Source organism: Sinohyriopsis cumingii, unplaced genomic scaffold (genome assembly GCF_028554795.1).
Source record: "Sinohyriopsis cumingii isolate HCF-2022 unplaced genomic scaffold, ASM2855479v2 utg001397l, whole genome shotgun sequence".
Classification (NCBI taxonomy): Eukaryota; Metazoa; Mollusca; class Bivalvia; order Unionida; family Unionidae; genus Sinohyriopsis; species Sinohyriopsis cumingii.
Window position 1 is genome coordinate 2,199,223 of NW_028315993.1, and position 19,484 is coordinate 2,218,706.

General features: G+C 39.8%; 1 protein-coding gene across 1 annotated transcript in view; it reads right to left on the minus strand.

Moving 5' to 3' along the window:
• LOC149772542 (uncharacterized) overlaps positions 1-15,852 on the minus strand; it is a 54,573-nt gene extending 38,721 nt beyond the window's left edge. The window contains exons 1-2 of the mRNA XM_089947646.1: positions 15,786-15,852; positions 11,758-11,916 (exon numbers count right to left, since the gene is read on the minus strand). Of these exons, the coding sequence (XP_089803772.1) occupies positions 11,758-11,827 (70 nt within the window). The 5' untranslated portion in view covers positions 11,828-11,916; positions 15,786-15,852. The remainder of the gene's footprint in view (positions 1-11,757; positions 11,917-15,785) is intronic.
• Positions 15,853-19,484: the final 3,632 nt, after the last annotated feature.

The following is a 19,484-nucleotide window of genomic DNA, read 5'->3' on the forward strand; positions in this document are numbered from 1 at the left end:
CTTCAACATCGGTGTGAAAACGCTAGCGTTTTTCAAAACACTTAAAACTTTTTGGGGTACCATGACGCCGGAGTTCCTGGAAGTCTTAGACCGGATCCCTTTTTTTGTATCCTCGCCCAGTGGCTTTCTTTAATGCCATTCCAGCAGCGGTTCCAACAGCTCCTAACGCGGCTGCTTTTGCGACTGCGGGAGCAGCAGCAGCTATCAGTGCTGGTATCGCGGCGAGAAGAGGAAATATACCTCCTGTTTTAATGATATCTTTGACTGCGGCCGGAGAGAGATCAAGTCGGACTCCAGTCGTTGCTTGTTTCGCTTTATTGAAATGTTTTTTGTTGGGTTTTAGTCAATGACAGTTTTTTTGGACCGCCCGCTAGCTGATCGTGTTTTAGTGTTATTGATGTCCCACATGTGCTCGCGTTCTTCGATTGTAATTTCTTCACCTGACCAGGAGTCAGTGTGACATTAACATGACTGTATGACATTTTATTTAATACGATGTTGATCTAATTGTGTTTTCGGAAAACTACATATTTTCCACAGGTGCATCAATGACTCTCATTCGACCGCCAGCACCTTCAAGTAACATTGCTTTATCGGAAAGTATGACCGCGATTGCTCTAACACCTCCAGGAACTGCTGGTGGACCAACTACCGCAGCTGGTACTTGAGCCAGGCGAGTCCGAATAACTATATCAACGACAGATTTTCTGAATAAATCCAAGTGTTCCAACGAAAAGTAATAGATCGGATACAACTTTGTAAAATCACGCTGGGATATAGGCAGCCCAGTGTCAACGTTTTGATCACGCCCATCATAAGACATCAATTGATAATATGCCCGTGCAACATCATTTTGTTCAAAATTTAGTTCGATATCCTCAGCGGGTTCTTGATGTCCCTTTATTCTTAATGAAACTTCAGTAACTCCAAGTGTGTCAAATATCATTGGACTTGCTTCCTGGTTATTTATTCTAGAATTTACCTGAAACGCGATAAATATATGTCGCGCTGCGGGATCTCCCTGTTGTGATCCCAATTGCCACGTAAACGGTCCAGGAGCATTGATAGAAGTACTATCTGTTGTCATTGCTAACCATGATAACAACGATTTTCCACCTTGATCCATAAAAGAAAGTAACCGTTGTTCTTCAGCGATTGATGGAGTCATTGTTGGCATCCACAGATATAGTTTTCTTAACTCTACTTTACCAGGATCAACTCCATCAGCTCGCCATATTGCATCATTATCAGAGTTTTTTCTGACAAGCGTTACTGTGTGTTTGGCACCAAATATAACCTTTCGGACACTTCTGCAAAATCCAAAAATACGAGATAGTGAAATAGCACAGGAAAACTCTTCGTCGTCGTTCAGCATTGCTCGACGCGTAGCAAAACCCAAGTTGAAATTTTCGTTCATGGCTGCAACTGCATTCCCGGCCGCGTTCATCGTTACATTTCTATTTTCGGGATGATCAGATGTGTCCTTTACAAACATCATTGTTGGACGAGCTGATCTTGTGTAATCATCAGAATATCTTGCAAGACCAAGTATTGTCGTGGCAACATCAACATTATCCAAACACGACTCAATATCTTTTCCATCAATCGAGTATGTGGCTTTGCTAAATAACGCCGTCACACCATTATTAACAAAACCAACACGATCGCCTATTCCGTATCCAGTACCATCCGCTTTTAAGATTCTACCTGTGACTTCAATAAAAGCCTCACAAGGCAGAAAATATCTACTTGTATCATGAATTTGAAACTCAATTCTCCCCGGCGCGTTAGGTGTTTTTGCATCATAAGAATAAAATTGATAATCGCGCAAGAATTCATCCTTTCTGACTGGTTTAACCATATCAAATGCTACGTTGGATATGCGCTGAAACATCTTATTGTAATACATTATTATCTAAAACGAAGACCACTTCCCGCTGCTAAACTTGAAGCTATATTTTTTTTTTATTTCTTTGGAAGGTATCAGTGACGCTAGTTTTTGATTCGCAGTTTCATTTATTATTTTGCTAACATTTGCAGGCATATCCGCAGTGCTTGGTAATTTTACCGGCGGAGGCTTTCTGCGTATTAATCGTGCTAGTCTGTCCTTGATCGCCGTGAACACTTTGCTGGCAGCATCACCGATTACACCAGAAGTTTTATCTCTAATAACATCAATAGCTTTTGACGATAATTGTTTTGCAATTGGCCCAGCCTTTGGAGTTATTCTTGTAAACAATCCTTGAATAACATCTCCAAGTCCATCTCCATAATATGCACTGTAAACAGGATATCGCGAATTTACCACTCTCTCTTGTCGGGTCATATGATGAGAGTCATGTATGATCATTTTATTTAATTAGTTATTTGTCTAATCGTCGATGAGCTCATCAATAAGTTCTCGATAGATATGAGAATCCATGATGCCGCCGCGAAATAGTCGCTGACAGATATCAGCCGCTTCATTAATTATTTCCGGTGAGTTATTTCCGGCACGTTTTCCTCCGATGAGAACTTCTAGAAGTGATACATCATTGAGAACATTATCAGGACAAACAGCTAGACCAGATCCGGTTTTTGGTTGTTGTTCTACAATTCTTGGGGCTAAAACATCTTGCGGTAAACTTTCAGGAGATGTTGTTAAACCAATTATCGGCGACCTAGTTGGCTCGGATTTTTGACGACGTGGACTTTGTTCAGATGCAACCTCATATTCACTTAACGGGACTAGGTCAGTATCTATTATCCTCCGCCGTTGTTGTTGTAAAGGTGTAGAAGGTTTCTGCTGGGGGAATTCTAGTTGTTTTACCTGTTCGTTATAAACTCTTTTTACTTCTTCAAAGAGACCTCTGTATTCTAAATCATCGTCTCTGTCTTGTTTTTTGTTTTTATATATGCGATATATCCATTTAATAAAATTATCATCATTCACGTTTTCAAAACCGGGTTTTAAGATACTAGATTTATTAAACATACCAATTAATATTTTTCTGGGCAATTCTTCTCTTGTAGTATTTCTAATATCTTCGACAAACCCTTCTCTAAATTTTTTAATCATTGCAACATTTTCTTTTATTGGCTTGGACGCGAGTTCAGTACGAATTTGCCCAATACCTTCAAGTATTTCTTCGCCGACGGATGGAGGTTGAGCTACAGCTATATCAGCTGGAAGATCTCGTAAAATCTTTTTTGTTTGTTTGGCTCGTTTAGCGGGTTTTTGTAACACTGGAAGAATACCCTTTCTTCGTTCCTCCTCCTCTTTGATATCATCCTTAGGTTCTCCTAGTAAAGCTCTTTCTGTGACCACCGCAGCCTTTTCAGTAGCTGTTGTAACCGGTTTAAATAATTCTTCTACACCTGTTGCAAATTCAACTTGTGCTTGCTGCCGTGCTTGTAATTTTTCTCTGACAGAATCTCGTACAGGAAGAAATTTTTTATTGCTTCTAGTCGCTCTCGAGCTAGTCTAGCGGAATGTGATTCTCCTATGTTGGCCATTATTGTTAACTTAAATTTTTAATTCATAACAGAAATCCTAAAATATTTACATCGCTAGCAGCAGAGAGACTGGGCCCTCTACGTTTTCGTCGACGTCACCACGTGAAGAAATATTTTTTTTATAGTGAGTTATCTTTGTCGAAATAACCCTTCTAGCCAGAAAAGAGGATTTAGTCATCATAGTTTCTGGATAGAAGGGTTATTTTTGTGAAATAAGAACTTCTATCAGAAAAGTTTTCGATAGATGGTCCTGTTGGACGAAATAGTTGGTGGGCCCAGTCTCTCTGCTGCTACCCATACTTATTAAATCTTCAATTAACACTTGAAAATTCAAAAGACTCCTATGATGTCATACTTTGGAAAATCAAAAAAAAAACTACTATCAGAAATAAGGAACTATAGGAAATCCACAGGGAATCTATATGGCGAAAGTACAAGGCGGTGACATCATGGGGCTACGTCGCAAGGCGATACGCGAAGTGGACAGGCCCATGAAAGAGTCCTGGAAAAACACCCCATATAGAACATAAACAGACCAAACACAAACACAAATATATATAGTATTACTCCCACTAACTATCTTCCTCTTCTCTAACCGTACAGCTCCGTCATTGTATAGTCAACCGACCTACATTCTTGTAGTGTCTTAAACAATTTTGAAAATTTCTAAGAAATACTTTAAATTATTAATGGAGGCCTAACTCTAATCAGGAGAAATACAAGGAGAATCAAGAAGTGTGGACCTTGAATCGAGCACAGCCTGCCTATATATTTAAAGAATATATACGAGGAACGACACAGATTAGCACTCGAATAAAACAATAGAAATTTATTTTTTCTTAAAGTAATATAGCACACCGTTCCGATCTCTAAAATTTTAAACTGAATATAAATTAAGGGATAAATAATACAAAATATATTAAAATGGATTCTATATCCAAAGATTTGAAATAAGACAACTGGGGAAAAATTCTGACTTACACTTGCTGTCTCAAACATGCAGAACATATAGCATACACACAATATAGCATTAACATAAATAGCAAACACTGAGACTTAGGGGACCTCTAGAAAAGGTCACAAAATTTTCAGGGAAGGGACCCCGAGCAAGGTGAATAAAACCAGGCTTGGACAAACAACCCCATAGATAACACTAGGGAAAAATAAATAACCTATCACACATTAAAACTAAAATTTTCGATAACAAAATTCTTTTTAAACAAAACACACAACATATCTGAAGGTAAATATACAAACATAAAATACTTTTTATATTTTGGGGGAATGGAGGGGACATCTGTCTGGTCCCCCCCCCCGAACTTAACTGACCAACCAAAACAGAGACAGTAGGTAGGGGGCACCTTTCGGATATTTTGATATTTAAAAATAATTTTGTTTTAACAACCTAATTATAGGTTTAAGAAAAAACAACAGAAACAAAAACAAGCATTAAATAAATTGCAATGTGTGTGTGTATGCCTTATAAACAAGAAAATTACCTTATAATTTCTTCAGATTATTGCGAATTTGTATCAGTGATATTATGAACACTGTAGATAAATCCCATGGATAGTATACACATACCATTACAACTATCCACGTTATCGAGGGCTACATGGTTAAGGTTCAGTTTCAAGGGTTTCATCAAGCCCAAATACGTTTTCTCTCTCACTCCAGATTGCTGCGTACTGTCTTTTATGAATGAGGTGGGTGGGTGGAAATTCTTAATATTTGTATCGTTATTTTCTTACGTCACTAGTGACTAATCAGTGATCAATGAAAATTCATGACTGATCTATAGAATTTATGACAGGGTCGAAACAATGTTTATAAATGCCATAGGCGGATCATAATTTAATAAACAATAACTTGCACATGCACGTGTGTGCGCGTGTGTGTGTGCGTGCGTGTATGTGTGTGTGTAATATGGTCAAACTACAGGAGTCTGACGTTCTGGCTGACGATAAAACGCAGACTTCTGTGGTCCAACCGACATCAAACTGGCTGGAGGTCAAGGTGTTAAATGCGTTTATGAACCTCGGATTGCACGACTCAAGAGTGTGCTTGACCAGTCCACATTGAAGGTTTGTAACCCTGGTTGATGGTTGTACGAATCGGGTGAGTATTAAATCGCTAACTCCTACAAATTTCAAAATAACAATACGTAATATGGCGGATACAACATATGATTTTATGATATTCATATATAAGTCTAAATATTTTGATCATCGAATCATATTAGACCTAGTAGTATGAGGCGCCATTTTACCCTTTTTCCTTATTTTATGATATTATATTTATCTTGTGATATTATATCAATTAACTGAATTTGTAGTTGATATTTGACGAGTATAAAATCTTAATTAGTGTACATGAAATTCCCAAATTTAAGTTTTAGTCGCGAGTTTTTTCTTCACACCTGAATTCTCTTTTTAATATTGGGAAATATCGCCTATATCCAACACGTTTCACTCAGTTCGGACGGAATGTAAATCATTCATTAGACAAATTTAAGATATGCATCTAATTTAATAAAACAATAAATTGAAAGGAATAATAATTTAATGAATTTGAAGTTATGCTATCATACACGAGACTATGTATATCATACACCGAATGTATTATACAGCATTCAATAATAAAACGGCACCTCATATGATTACACGATCAATGCACTCTTATGTTGCCATCTTGCGGACACATGTTTGTGATAGATACAAATATTAATAACAATACAATTTTGAGATGTATGCCAACAAAGTAGACTATAGACTAAATTATACTGGATTTGGATGACAGGACTTATTGTATGCACGACATGTTCTTGGAGACCTTAAACTAGAACATTATTCCTCAACGTAATTCTACTCAAATATGAACAAAATGAGACTCTTTGGTTTAGATGTTTGTTAGTTGAAAACATACAAATGCAAAGTTTTATTCTTGTGATGTCTAATTTCCAATCTTTTAATAACGCGCATGCATAACATCTGCATGTTTTCTTTAATCTACTTTGTGCCACAGACAAACAACACATATGTTTGGAATGCTTTATCAACAAAATCGTCGTCATCGTTACCTCAGTCTTCATTGTGTTCATAATATCTATACTACGTAAGAACAGCTTCTAGATCGAGAGCATCCCAAGAAAGGTAGTCTGAACATCGTCCGTGCGAGAAAAAGAATACAAAGATAGTTGACCCTTTTCTTACAAAAATCTAATACCTCTCTACAGGGCAGATATTTTGGCGCTGTACATAAAGGTAAATACTTCTTTAAGCTCGGTAAAAACGAAACCTAGCACTGCGGTGGTAAGATTAAATGCCAACAGTGACAGGAACATGTTCATACCTGTCATCAAGCAGTCACAACCGCTATCGGTCGGTTGATGTTGCATATGAATACACATTATGTAGCCACACGCTACACTGAACAAATAGAGTATATTCAGTTAATAATCTCTTTTATATGTGTATGTATAACCACCAGACTATGTCATCTTACAGAAAGCCATTATAATAGGTGTCATGGTGAAAGCTTACACGCATAACCGATGAAAAGACTTGCATTGAAGCCAGTTGGAACATCAAATTACCAAAACCTGAGCTCATGGTTTTACATTATAGTTTTAAGGTTACTTAGTAATTCCATATTTAGGCTTAGCCAACTCTGATGTGTTTCCCACTGGCTGTTGTATTGCTAGTACACACGGTCATTCCTGTCTTTCCTTTCTAATATTTGTATTAAAAGTATCTGTATGCAGAGTATGAAAATATTTACTGACATCTTCTATTAAGTATGCCCGACATTAGGTAAAAATAGAATATGAAACTAAGGTCGAAATTCAAAGTATTCACTGAAATACTCGAATAAATATGCCAGATTTATGTAACAAAGACTATAAAATATGAAATTATTAATTGTCATAATATATTACATATACCAGAATTAAGTAACAAAGACTATGAAAATATCAAATTATTAACTGTCATATTATATTACATATGCCAGATTTAAGTAGCAAAGACAATGAAAATATGAAATTATTAACCGTCATACTCCATTAATCTAATACCTCTCTACAGGGCAGATATTTTGGCGCTGTACATAAAGGTAAATACTTCTTTAAGCTCGGTAAAAGGTTGACATTGCCCGGGGTGGGACTGGAAGACAAGCGCCCCAATCCTCCAAAATGCCCCATACGGCCTGCGTCTCCTACTGCCTCTGTCAACTAAAATCCAGCTCCTGGCCTTCGCGAGTGGCTTAGATTTGAAGCCCGGCAGACCATGTTTTCTACTAACAGGAGAAGGGGTGAAGGCGGCCCACTGGCGCCTTAAAACCAGTTGCTTCGGGTAGATGGGACTCGTAAACCTTGGATGGTAGCTCATCTAGGAGAAGGAAAACTCCGATTCCAAACCTCTGCTGCCTTGTGGCTATACCCACTCATGGGAAAGGCTAAGGGAGTAAACCCCGACAGAAAATCCGGAGATGGAGTCCCTAAGGCGGTATGACATTGACTTCAACGTCATTCCGGCAACTCCTGCGACGCCGTTGGTGCCAAGCTGTATCGGCATTCGTCGTTCCCTTGGGCACACCAGCTGCGTGGAGAGGGGGGATCTGCTGCATGGGCAACAGCTGATTCTCCATACCACCCTGCCCAGGCTTCATAGCTCCACTGGAGAGGACACTCCAGCGTCGTCGTCCGGCGTCGGCACAACACGAGAAGTAGCAGTTTACCGGTTCTAAGTCAAAGCTCGATTGGCGTAGAGCTTGGCGCCAGGGGTTACTTCTGACGGTGGGAGAGATCATCAGGTCTCACTGGACAGCTACCGCCCGCCTCAAGCTGGGCAGCCCCCAGTCAGTAAGGTGCTGCCCGCCATGGCCTGCCTGCTTCACTGGGTGCGTGGAGCTCAGAGAACCATCTCGACAAGTGGACCACAAAACTCTGCACCAGGAAAGACTAAAAGAAGAAATAAAAAGACTCCAACTCTTCGTTTTGCAACCTGGAACATCAGGACCATGTGCCCTGGATTGACCACTGACCTACAGCAGATCGACGATGCACGGAAGACTGCCGTCATTGACAGAGAACTCTCCCGACTGAACATCGACATTGCCTGCCTCCAGGAGACCCAACTGGCTGACAGCGGCACCATCAGGGAAGCCAATTACACATTCTTTTGGCAGGGGAAGCCCTTGGATGAACCTAGGCAGCATGGTGTAGGCTTTGCCGTCAAGAACACGCTAATCGCCTTCATTGAACCTCCATCATCAAGTACTGAGAGAATCCTTGCCCTCCGGCTGTCAACATCCTTAGGCCCGGTTAACATCTTCAGTGTGTACGCCCCAACCCTCTACTCCACCTACGAGGAGAAAGACAAGTTTTATGAGGCTCTGGATCAGGCAATATCCAGTATCCCCAACAATGAAAGCCTTTACTTACTAGGAGACTTCAATGCTAGAGTGGGAGCTGACCATGAGGCCTGGTCCACCTGTCTCGGTTTTTACGGAAGGGGCAAGATCAACGAGAATGGTCAGCGACTGCTGGAGATGTGCTGCTCCCACAGCCTATGTGTGACAAACACTTTCTTCAAATGCAAGGAGATCCACCAGGTGTCGTGGAGACACCCACGTTCACGCCACTGGCACCAGCTAGACCTCGTCATCACCAGGCGTGCAGAACTGGCCAGTGTCCTCCTTACCCGCAGCTACCACAGTGCCGGTTGTGACACGGACCATTCCCTCGTGGCCAGCAAGGTGCGAATATTACCCAAGAAGCTGCACCACGCCAAGAAGAAGGGTCACCCACGTATCAACACCTGCTGTGCAAGCAACCCAGAGAAAACACAGCAGTTCATCAGCAAACTGAAGGAAGCCCTCACCAAAGTGACACCTGATGACACCATTGATTCCAAGTGGTCCCATATCCGTGACTCTGTGTACAAATCAGCCATCACAGCTTACGGGAAGAGGGAGCGAAAGAATATCGACTGGTATGAGGCAAACTGGGAGGAGATGGAACCCGTGACTGAGGCAAAGAGGAAAGCCCTTCTGGCATACAAGGCTGCACCTAGCCCCAGAACACTACAAGCCCTCAGGATTGCAAGGAATAACGCCCAGAAGACCGCCCGCCGCTGTGCCAACACCTACTGGCTGAACCTTTGCAACAGTATACAGACAGCTGCTGACACCGGGGATACAAGAGGAATGTATGAGGGTATCAAAAAAGCGACAGGCCCCCCAGCTACAAGACCGCCCCCCTCAAGTCCAAGACGGGCGAAGTCATCACAGACCAGGGGAAACAACTTCAGCGATGGGTTGAGCACTATCTTGAGCTATATGCAACCCAAAACAAGGTCAATGGAACTGCCCTGGACGCCATTCCAGACCTGCCTGTCATGGAGGAGCTAGACACACAGCCCACCCTGGAAGAGCTCGGAAAAGCCATCGATTGCCTTGCCTGTGGGAAGGCTCCTGGAAGCGACGGCATTCCGCCTGAAGTCCTCAAGAGCGGAAAACCAGCACTGCTCCAGCCCCTACACACACTCCTCTGCCTTTGCTGGGAACAGGGATACATCCCACAGGACATGCGTGATGCCAACATCGTCACTTTGTACAAAAACAAAGGAGACCGTAGCGACTGCAACAACTATCGGGGCATCTCCCTCCTCAGCATCGTCGGAAAGGCCTTCGCCCGTGTTGCCTTGGCACGCTTGCAGATCCTAGCCTCCCGCGTCTCCCCAGAATCCCAGTGTGGATTTCGAGCCGGCAGGTCAACTGTAGACATGATCTTCTCACTACGTCAGCTGCAGGAGAAGTGTCGCGAGCAGCAGATGCCCCTCTACATTGCCTTCATAGACCTGACGAAGGCGTTTGACATGGTTAGTCGGAGTGGACTCTTCAGACTATTACAGAAGATCGGCTGCCCCCCACGTCTGCTTGCTGTCATTATGTCGTTCCACGAGAACATGCACAGCACAGTGTGCTTCAATGGCGCAACATCTGAAGCATTCCCAGTCGTTAGCGGAGTCAAACAAGGCTGTGTCCTTGCACCGACGCTCTTTGCCATCTTCTTCTCCATGCTTCTCCAGTACGCATTCAAGGACTGCAGCGAGGGAGTGTACATCCATACCAGGGCTGACGGCAAGCTGTTCAACATCGCCCGTCTCCGTGCTAAGACTAAAGTCACAGAGGTACTCATTCGTGAATTGCTCTTTGCCGACGATGCAGCCTTGACATCACACACGGAAGATGGACTCCAGCAGCTGGTATGCTGCCTCTCCCATGCATGTAAGGAATTTGGACTGACCATCAGTTTGAAGAAAACAAATGTCATGGCACAGGACACAGACTCCCCTCCCTCTGTCTCCATCGATGGGTACAATTTGGAAGTTGTCGAGAACTTCACATACCTCGGGTCTAACATCTCCAGCTCACTCTCCATTGATTCTGAGGTGGGCGGCAAGATTGCCAAGGCAGCAGCAGTGATGGCCAGACTTAACCAGAGGGTCTGGAACAACCCCAACCTCACAGAGAAGACCAAACTGCGTGTCTACCAAGCGTGCGTGCTCAGCTCACTTCTCTACAGCAGCGAAATATGGACCACCTATGCAAGACACGAGAGGAAACTCAACAGCTTCCACCTGAGATGTCTGCGGCGCATTCTGCACATCCAGTGGCAGGACAAAGTACCCAACACAGAGGTTCTAGAACGCGCCAACATGAACAGCATGTTCTCCATACTCAGCGAGAGGCGCCTTCGCTGGCTCGGCCATGTCAAGAGAATGGACCCAGGTCGCATTCCCAAGGACCTGTTATATGGGGAGTTAGCAGAAGGTGCACGACCAACTGGACGACCACACCTGCGCTACAAAGATGTTTGCAAGAAGGATATGAAGACAGCAAACATCAATGTCAACGACTGGGAGAGCTGTGCAAACAACCGTTCCAGCTGGCGTCTAGCTGTCAGGCAGGGAGTTCAAAACGCAGAGGAAAAGAGAAGAATAAAGCAAGCTGAAAAGAGAGCTAAAAAGAAGGATAAGCAAAAGCGTACTTTGGAGCTATGCCATCGTCTCTCGTAGACGGACGGATGCCAAGAAGACTCCATTAGGTATGTCAGACCTTAGGAAACAAATGAGTATAAAATAGACACTGACATTTCCCACCATGTAATGAATATAGTACAAGTATCCGTATGCAGAGTATGAAAATATTAATTGACAAACTCCACTTGATTTTATATGTATCTTATAGATCACTTACCGTTTTTTAGTGTCAAAGTCCGAACTTTGACAAGACTGTAACCAACTTTTTCCTCTCCTCCTGTTGCCATTTTCTCTTTTCAAATGATTGTGCTTCAGGGTTATTGACTCCAACTGAAATGAGTTTTCAACCTAACACAATGTAGACACGATGACTGGGCTGCAAAATATAGACAGGAATATTCTAGCCGTATCAATGTAATATAAATAACTAATATTTAGTTATGACTTATTGTACAGATATCAACATGCTTGTAAAATGAAATATCTATAAAAATGAAATCGCGTAAACATTTTGGTGTTCAAAGGGCTTATCAAAGCTGCAATTACATCAACTCTCTTTTTTACACGCAAAATGTAATCATCTTTAAGTACCCTAGTCATCTTAGTGTTTATGATATTAATGATATTGTGTCATCTTAGTGGTGTTGTGTAATCTTAGTGGTTTTGTGTGACCTTAGAAGTGGCATGTGATATTAGTGATCGTGTGCTATCTCTTAGATGTGTTGTGTAATATTAGAGGTGTACTGTGATCTAGTGGTTTCTTGTGATCTTAGGGGTGTTGTGCAATCTTAGTGGTTTTGTGTGATCTTATAGGTGTTGTATGATCTTAGTGGTTTTGTGTGATCTTAAAGGTGCTTTGTGATCTTAGAGGTGTTGCGTGATCTTAGAGTGTGATCTGTGATCTTGTGCCATCTTATAGGTGTTGTGTGATCTTATTAATTTTGTGTGATCTTATAGGTGTTGTGTGATCTTAGAGGTGTTGTGCGATCTTAGAAGTGTTGTGTGATCTTAATGGTTTTCTGTGATCGTGGAGGTATTGCGTGGTTTTAGTGGTTTTCTTCGATTTTTGAGGTTTTTGGTCTTGTTATTGATCTTGTACCGTCTTAAAGGTGTTGTGTGATCTTAGAGGTGTTGTGTGATCTTAATGGTTTTGTGTTACCGTAGAGGTGTTGTGTGATCTTAGTGGATTTGTGTGAACGTAGAGGTGTTGTGTGATCTTAGTGATCTTGTACCATCATAGAGGTGTTGTCTGATCTTAAAGTTTTTATGTGATCCTAGAGGTGTTATGTGATTCTAGTTGTTTTGTGTGATTTTAGGGTAGTTGTGTGATTTTAGTAGTTTTGTGTGATCTTAGAGGTCTTGTGCCATCGTATAGGTGTTATGTGATCTTAGTAGTTTTGTGTGATCTTAGTAATTTTATGTGGTCTTAGAGTTGGTGGGTGATCTTAGAGGTGTTGTGTGATCTTAGTGGTGTTGTGTGACCCTAGAGGTGTTGAGTGATCTTAGTTGTTTTATGTGATCTTATAGGTGGACTATGATCTTAGAGGTGGTATGTGATCTTAGAGGTGTTGTGTAATCTTAGCGGTGTTGTGTGATTTTAGAGGTGTAGTGTGATCTCGGTGGTTTTGTGTGATCTTAAAGTTGTTGTGGGATCTAGATGATCTGGTACATATTAGAGTAGCTAATGGTTACAATGACTGAAGGAAGCATTGTGCCTTTGTGTTTGGGGAGTTATTGCTTAGTGTTAATAATGTAGGTGTGGAGTTATTGGTGAGTATAAATACTGTAGACGGAGAATTAGAGGTGGGAAAATGCTAGATATTTGGAGTTAGTGGGGGTAAATGATGTGGATGGGGAGATCAGTTTTATAGGTAAATACCAAATTATATGAGTTAATTAGCGGTGGGTGTAAATGATGTAGTTGAGGAGTTAGTGGGATCTGTAAATACAATGAATATGGAGTTAATGGTGGGTACCTATACTGTAGATGCGTAGTTAGAGGTGGGAAAATGCTAGATATTTGGAGCTGGTGGGGGTAAATAATGTGGATGGGGAGATCAGTTTTTAGGTAAATACTAAATTATATGAGTTAATTAGCGGTGGGTTTAAATGATGTAGATGAAGAGTTAGTGAGATGTGTAAATACAATGAATACGGAGCTAATGGTGTGTGTGTCTGTGTGTGTGTGTCTGTGTGTGTGTGATTTGGATTGTTAAAGTAGCTTTAGCAACTTTTCAGTCATATCGCTACGATGCCTGAAGTGTGGCACTTTATAGTCGTGTGTGTAAATAGTGTGGATGGGGAGTTAGTGGTATCTGTAAATAGTGTAAATGGGGAGTTAGTGGTGTGTGTAAATAATGTATATGGAAAGTTAGTGGAGTGTGTAAATAGTGTAGAAGGGGGGGTAGTGGTGTATATAAATAGTGCAAATGTGGAGTTAGTAATGTGTGCAAATAATGTAGAAGGAGATTTAGTGGAGTGTATAAATATTGTAGACGGGTAGTTAGTGGTGTGTGTAAATATTGTAGATGGATAGTTAGTGGAGTGTGTAAATAGTGTAGATAGGGAGTTAGTGGTGTGTGTAAATAGTGTAGATGGAAAGTTAGTGGAGTGTGTAATAGTGTAGAGGGGGTTAATTGTGTGTGTAAATAATGTAGATAGAGAGTTAGTGGGGTGTGTAAATAGTGTACATGGAGAGTTTTTGGAGAGTGTAAATAATGTAGATGGTGGGTTAGTAGTGTGTGCAAATAGTGTAGATTGGGAGTAAGTGGTGTGTGTAAATAGTATAGATGGGAAGTTAGTGGCGTGTGCAAATAGTGTAGATGGAGAGTTTGTGGAGTGTGTAAATAGTGTAGAGGGGGAGTTAGTGATGTGTGTAAATAGTGCTGATGGGGATTTAGTGATGTGTGTCAATGGTTAAGATGGGAAGTTAGTGATATGTGTAAATGATGTAGCTGGGGAGATAGTTGTGTGTGTAAATAGTGTAGATGGAGAGTTAGAGGTGTGTGCAAGTGGTGTAGGTGAAGAGTTCGTGGAGTGTGTAAATAACGTAGTTGGGGAGTTCGTGTGGTGTGTAAATAGTGTAGATGGAGAGTTAGTGGTGTATTTAAATAGTGTAGATGGATAATTAGTTGTGTTTGGGAATAGTGTAGATGGAGATTTAGTGGAGTGTGCATATAGTGTCGAGGGGGAGTGAGTGATGTGTGTAAATAATGTAGATGGAGAGTTTGTGGAGTTTGTAAATAGTGTAGAGCGGAGTTAGTCGTGAGTTTAAATAGTCTTGATGGGGAGATATTGATGTGTGTAAGTAGTGTAGATGGGGAATTAAAACTGTGTGTAAATAGTGTAGATGGATAATTAGTGGAGTGTGTAAATAGTGTAGATGGAGAGTCAGTGCTGTGTGTAAATAATGTAGATGGAGAGGTAGTGGAGAGTGTAAATAGGCTAGAGGGGGCGTTAGTGGTGTCTAGATAGTATATATGAGAGTCAGTGGAGTGTGTAAATAGTGTAGAGGGGGAGTAATTGGTGTGTGTAAATATTGTATATGGAGTGTCAGTGGGGCCTGTAAATAGTGTAGATGGGTTGTTAGTGGTGTGTGTAAATAATGTAGATGGAGAGTTAGTGGAGTGTGTAAATAGTGTAGATAGTTAGTGGTGTGTGTAAATAATGTAGATGGAGAGTTAGTGGAGTGTGTAAATAGTCTGGGGGAGTTAGTGGTGTGTGTAATTAGTGTAGATGTAGAGTTAGTGATGTATATAAATAATGTAGACGGGGTGTTAGTGGTGAGAATAATAATAGTGGAGGTTAGCAATCCGTGTAATTACCAGTAATGATTTCTTTTAAAGAATCTTCATCTACTCTTATTGACCTCATAGTCACAGGAAATGACGTGCACATGATATTTTTACCTTATAATCGCACTCACTAAAAATAAACAACTCTTTCGTGCATTAAATAACCTACGTGTGAGTCAACCGGGATTTTCTATGTGAACATCTGACTCACTGAGACTGTAAAACTCTCTGTATCATCAATAACATATGTTTGAAAACTTAAAAACTCTGCGATGTGAATTCAATTTATGATGTATCATTAACTGAACAACTCTCGGAGAGACTAGTGTCAGTGACCTTAATTTGAGTAAATGTAGGACTCTGCACATTCAATGCAACGTTATTCCATTTTCATGCATTGACTCAATATAAATTAATGTTTCATAAAAATAAATAGTAGACTAATACTTACAGAATATCTATAAATCCCTTAAAATACAACTTTCCGAAGTTCACCTTCGGTATTGCCTATAATGAATGTACTTGTCTCCAAGCAAATTCTTGTTATCATACACAAAACCAACCAATCATTGCATGACAACAAGCCATGTTATTAAGTGTTGACCTTATCTGGCAAGCTATTGGCGTGTGTAGACAAATACTACAATGGATATTCAGCTGATTTAGTTACAACATGCCTATCTCCTTCTTCGGGTTTACTTGAGCAAATAACATGGCTGCTAGAGAGAATAAATCTGAAAAATAAATACATTCAAATAATAACGGAAATGTGTAGGGCTGGAATGCAAGTATCAGTGTGTAATAGTAGTTTCCTAAGTCTAGGTTTCCGTCAAGTTAGTTATACAGGTAGGTAGCTCAGGGGAGTGTGTTTTGGGTTGGGGAATTTTAATGTAGATTTATAGATTTTAGTCATATCGCTACGATGTCAGCAGTGTGGCAGATTATATGTGACGTTTAGCACTGGGGCATCACGCCGCAGACATGTAGCAGGTGCTAGTGAGAGGCAGCTGCTAAGTATCATTTTTATAAACCAATTGTATGATTCTGCTGGGTTCGAACCCGCGACCACAAGCATCGAGACACTGGAGCCGTCTAGCTAGCTCACAATCATCTGTTTACTACTACTACTACTACCACCACCACTGTTTTGACGATACGACGAACAATTACATATAGAAGTTACCAACACATACATACATACATACATACATACATACATACATACATGCATGCAAGCATGCATGCATGCATGCATACATGCATGCATGCATGCATACATACATACATACATACATACATACATACATACATACATACATACATACATACATACATACATACTTTTATTATTATTATTATTCTCTCGGGCCTTAATGTTCCAGCGTTACCCCAAAACAATGGTTCCAATTACTTGTCGACCGCTAAAGTCTGACAAGTCATATTAAAACGAAATATGGCCTTCCCCTACTGGGATGGTGGAGCGAATAAGGCAAACAATCATATATGACGGCATTAGGCTATGATTGTAAGGAAATTTGTTTCCACTTTGTGTTATATCATCCTAATTTTGATGGCGGTATCTTTATATAAAGCATTCATTCGGATTCGTAATCACAGGTCAGCTGGGTTATCTTTATATAAAGCATTAATTTTTGGATTAGTAATCGACGGTTAGCTTGTTATCTTTTATATAAAGCATTCATTCTGCTTCGTAATCAAAGGATAATTAGGGTGTTACCGACTAGATAAAGCCGCGTGGATTACATCTCATTGCGAAGGGAATTCAGGTGTCTCGTCGCTTGTGAATCGGTTTGTTCAATACAAAATCGAAAAGTCACAGGCCTTAAATATTCTACAGTCAGAACTTAGCTAAGCTGTGGAATTTGGATGTCTTTTGTAATAAGTGAACAATATTGGACAACATGGAAGAAAAAAAAGGTGAAAATCCTGAATCATCATAAGACGATAAACGTATGTAAACAGGATAATTATCTACACCAAAATGGATATGAAACTGATGCCAGAGAAAAATACTTTATTCATAATTTATCCACAATTCGCTGCTTGACCGGAATCTGGTAACTCATACCGCCTTCCATACGGGCATATTGGTCTCGATCTGTCCTGCACATGCCGATTGAGTTTTAACAGCGATGAAAGCGACTTAGGACGGGTTCATTCAGTGATCGATCTGACGAAGTCCAGTATGTTGTATAAGAAGATGTGACATCTATTAAATATCATCTGTAGTGATCACACGCTATCTCCGCAACCGGCTCCCATCTAGAAAATGTTTCCTTATCGTCTCAAACTTATGTCTTTCGAAATCATCAGGAGGCTACCCGTACATGTATACGCATCTATAATCATCTGATCTTTGCTTCCTGTAACCTTTATTAGGGTAATTTGAACTTTTATCTTCCCATCAGAAAATTGTATATCGTTCAAAAAAAAACAAAAAAAAAAGTTAAGCCACCCCCATTCCCGTATGACGCGCAAGTGAAATCAGATTCATGTGATTCCGTAATTATTATCAACGTATTCATTCTGAATCAAATTAGATGATGATTACGGTATCAGTTGACTCGGGTTTTGGCGACGAATTAATGCTCTTTCCAAATAGCTTGTATGTAGTAGTGTAGGGTGATCTTGCAAGTCGTTGATTGTAGTATTGTCAAAGAGACTTGGTCCTGATTGTGAAGAATGCAATTACCGTAAAGACTAGAAAACTGCCTGTTTCATTACCGTCTATGTTGTGTGCAGAGTCCATGCAAAACCTTAACTCCAATTAAGAAGAAGCATCTCCCTTGTATTTTTTATTTATTTATATCTTTTACTGAGCAGTGTGTAATATTTTCTTTTAATAATATAGCATTGAAAAGGAATTTAATGTAAACTTTCTGTTTCCACTATTCTCATGATTTTTGCGTAATATTCATGTTAAAAATAACGATTTGTAATAATGTATTCATTTCAAAAGGTAAATTTTAGTTTAAAGTACATCCTTAAGTAAGTGCAGCACAGGTTGACGCAGAAGGTAATTCATTATAAAAGAGAAGAATTGTTATCAAATCACCCAATTATATTTAATTTGGATATTGATAGCGTGCAGCCAGCCTTCTTGTGACTCCTCAAATTTAACAAGCTGCACAGAAGTTAATATGTGGTAAAGTCGTTGATGGCAATATCTCCTGTTTTGAGTCTATGGTCTTAAACTAAGTAACAGAAAACAGTCAAATCAATCAATTTTGTTAGATTCAACAAATGATTTATTTCCATATATTACAAAGTGAAAATTTAAAAAGCAACTTACAGTATTGTGAATTAAATCTCAAATAGTCCTAACAAATTCTGTCACAAGTTAAAAATTTAGATTATTCAGAATGAATTTCATTGGTGTTCCTAATAAATTCCAGTCTTGTATGTGTTATGTGCCATTAGCCTTGAATAGTGTTGATTTGCTAACAATCTTGATGTATCACAGTGATAAAATCTAAAATGTTCATGAATGAATTCACAATAATTCCAAGAGTATAATTTAGCAACTGATATTAAGATATGGATTGAGTAGTTCTGAAGTAAACAACTTCTTATAAAAAGCTAAGACAAAAGCTAAGACACAACAGCAGAACCATGATAATGTCCAATTTTTCATCAAATTCATAAATAACTTGCTTCTAGAACATGCTTGATTTCTAAAACTAATAGACTTTAACCTCAGTAAAAATTTTCATCTCAAAGTAATAATTATTTTAATATATCAGTTAAAATCATAAACAAGTTAAATAATAATTACTTAGCTGACGTAGTTAATTAGGCGTAGGGTTGTATAATTATCTTCCTGATGTTAGGAATTAGGCATAAGGCTTTATAATTATTTTGGTGTTATTTGAAAATAGTTAGGCCAATGACTTTTTGATTATTTAGCTGAAATTATAAATTAGTTAGGCCAAGGTTTGTGTAATTCTTTTGTTGGTTTTAGGAATTAGTTAGGTTTAGGACTGTTTGATTATTGTACTGATGTCAGGGATTAGTCAGACATTGGGTACAAGGCACATGACCCATAGTCACCATTCATGAACCAGTAATAATGATGATGTGGTCCCATTCATTAAAATGTAAAAACCATGTTGTAGTTGTCATTAATTCA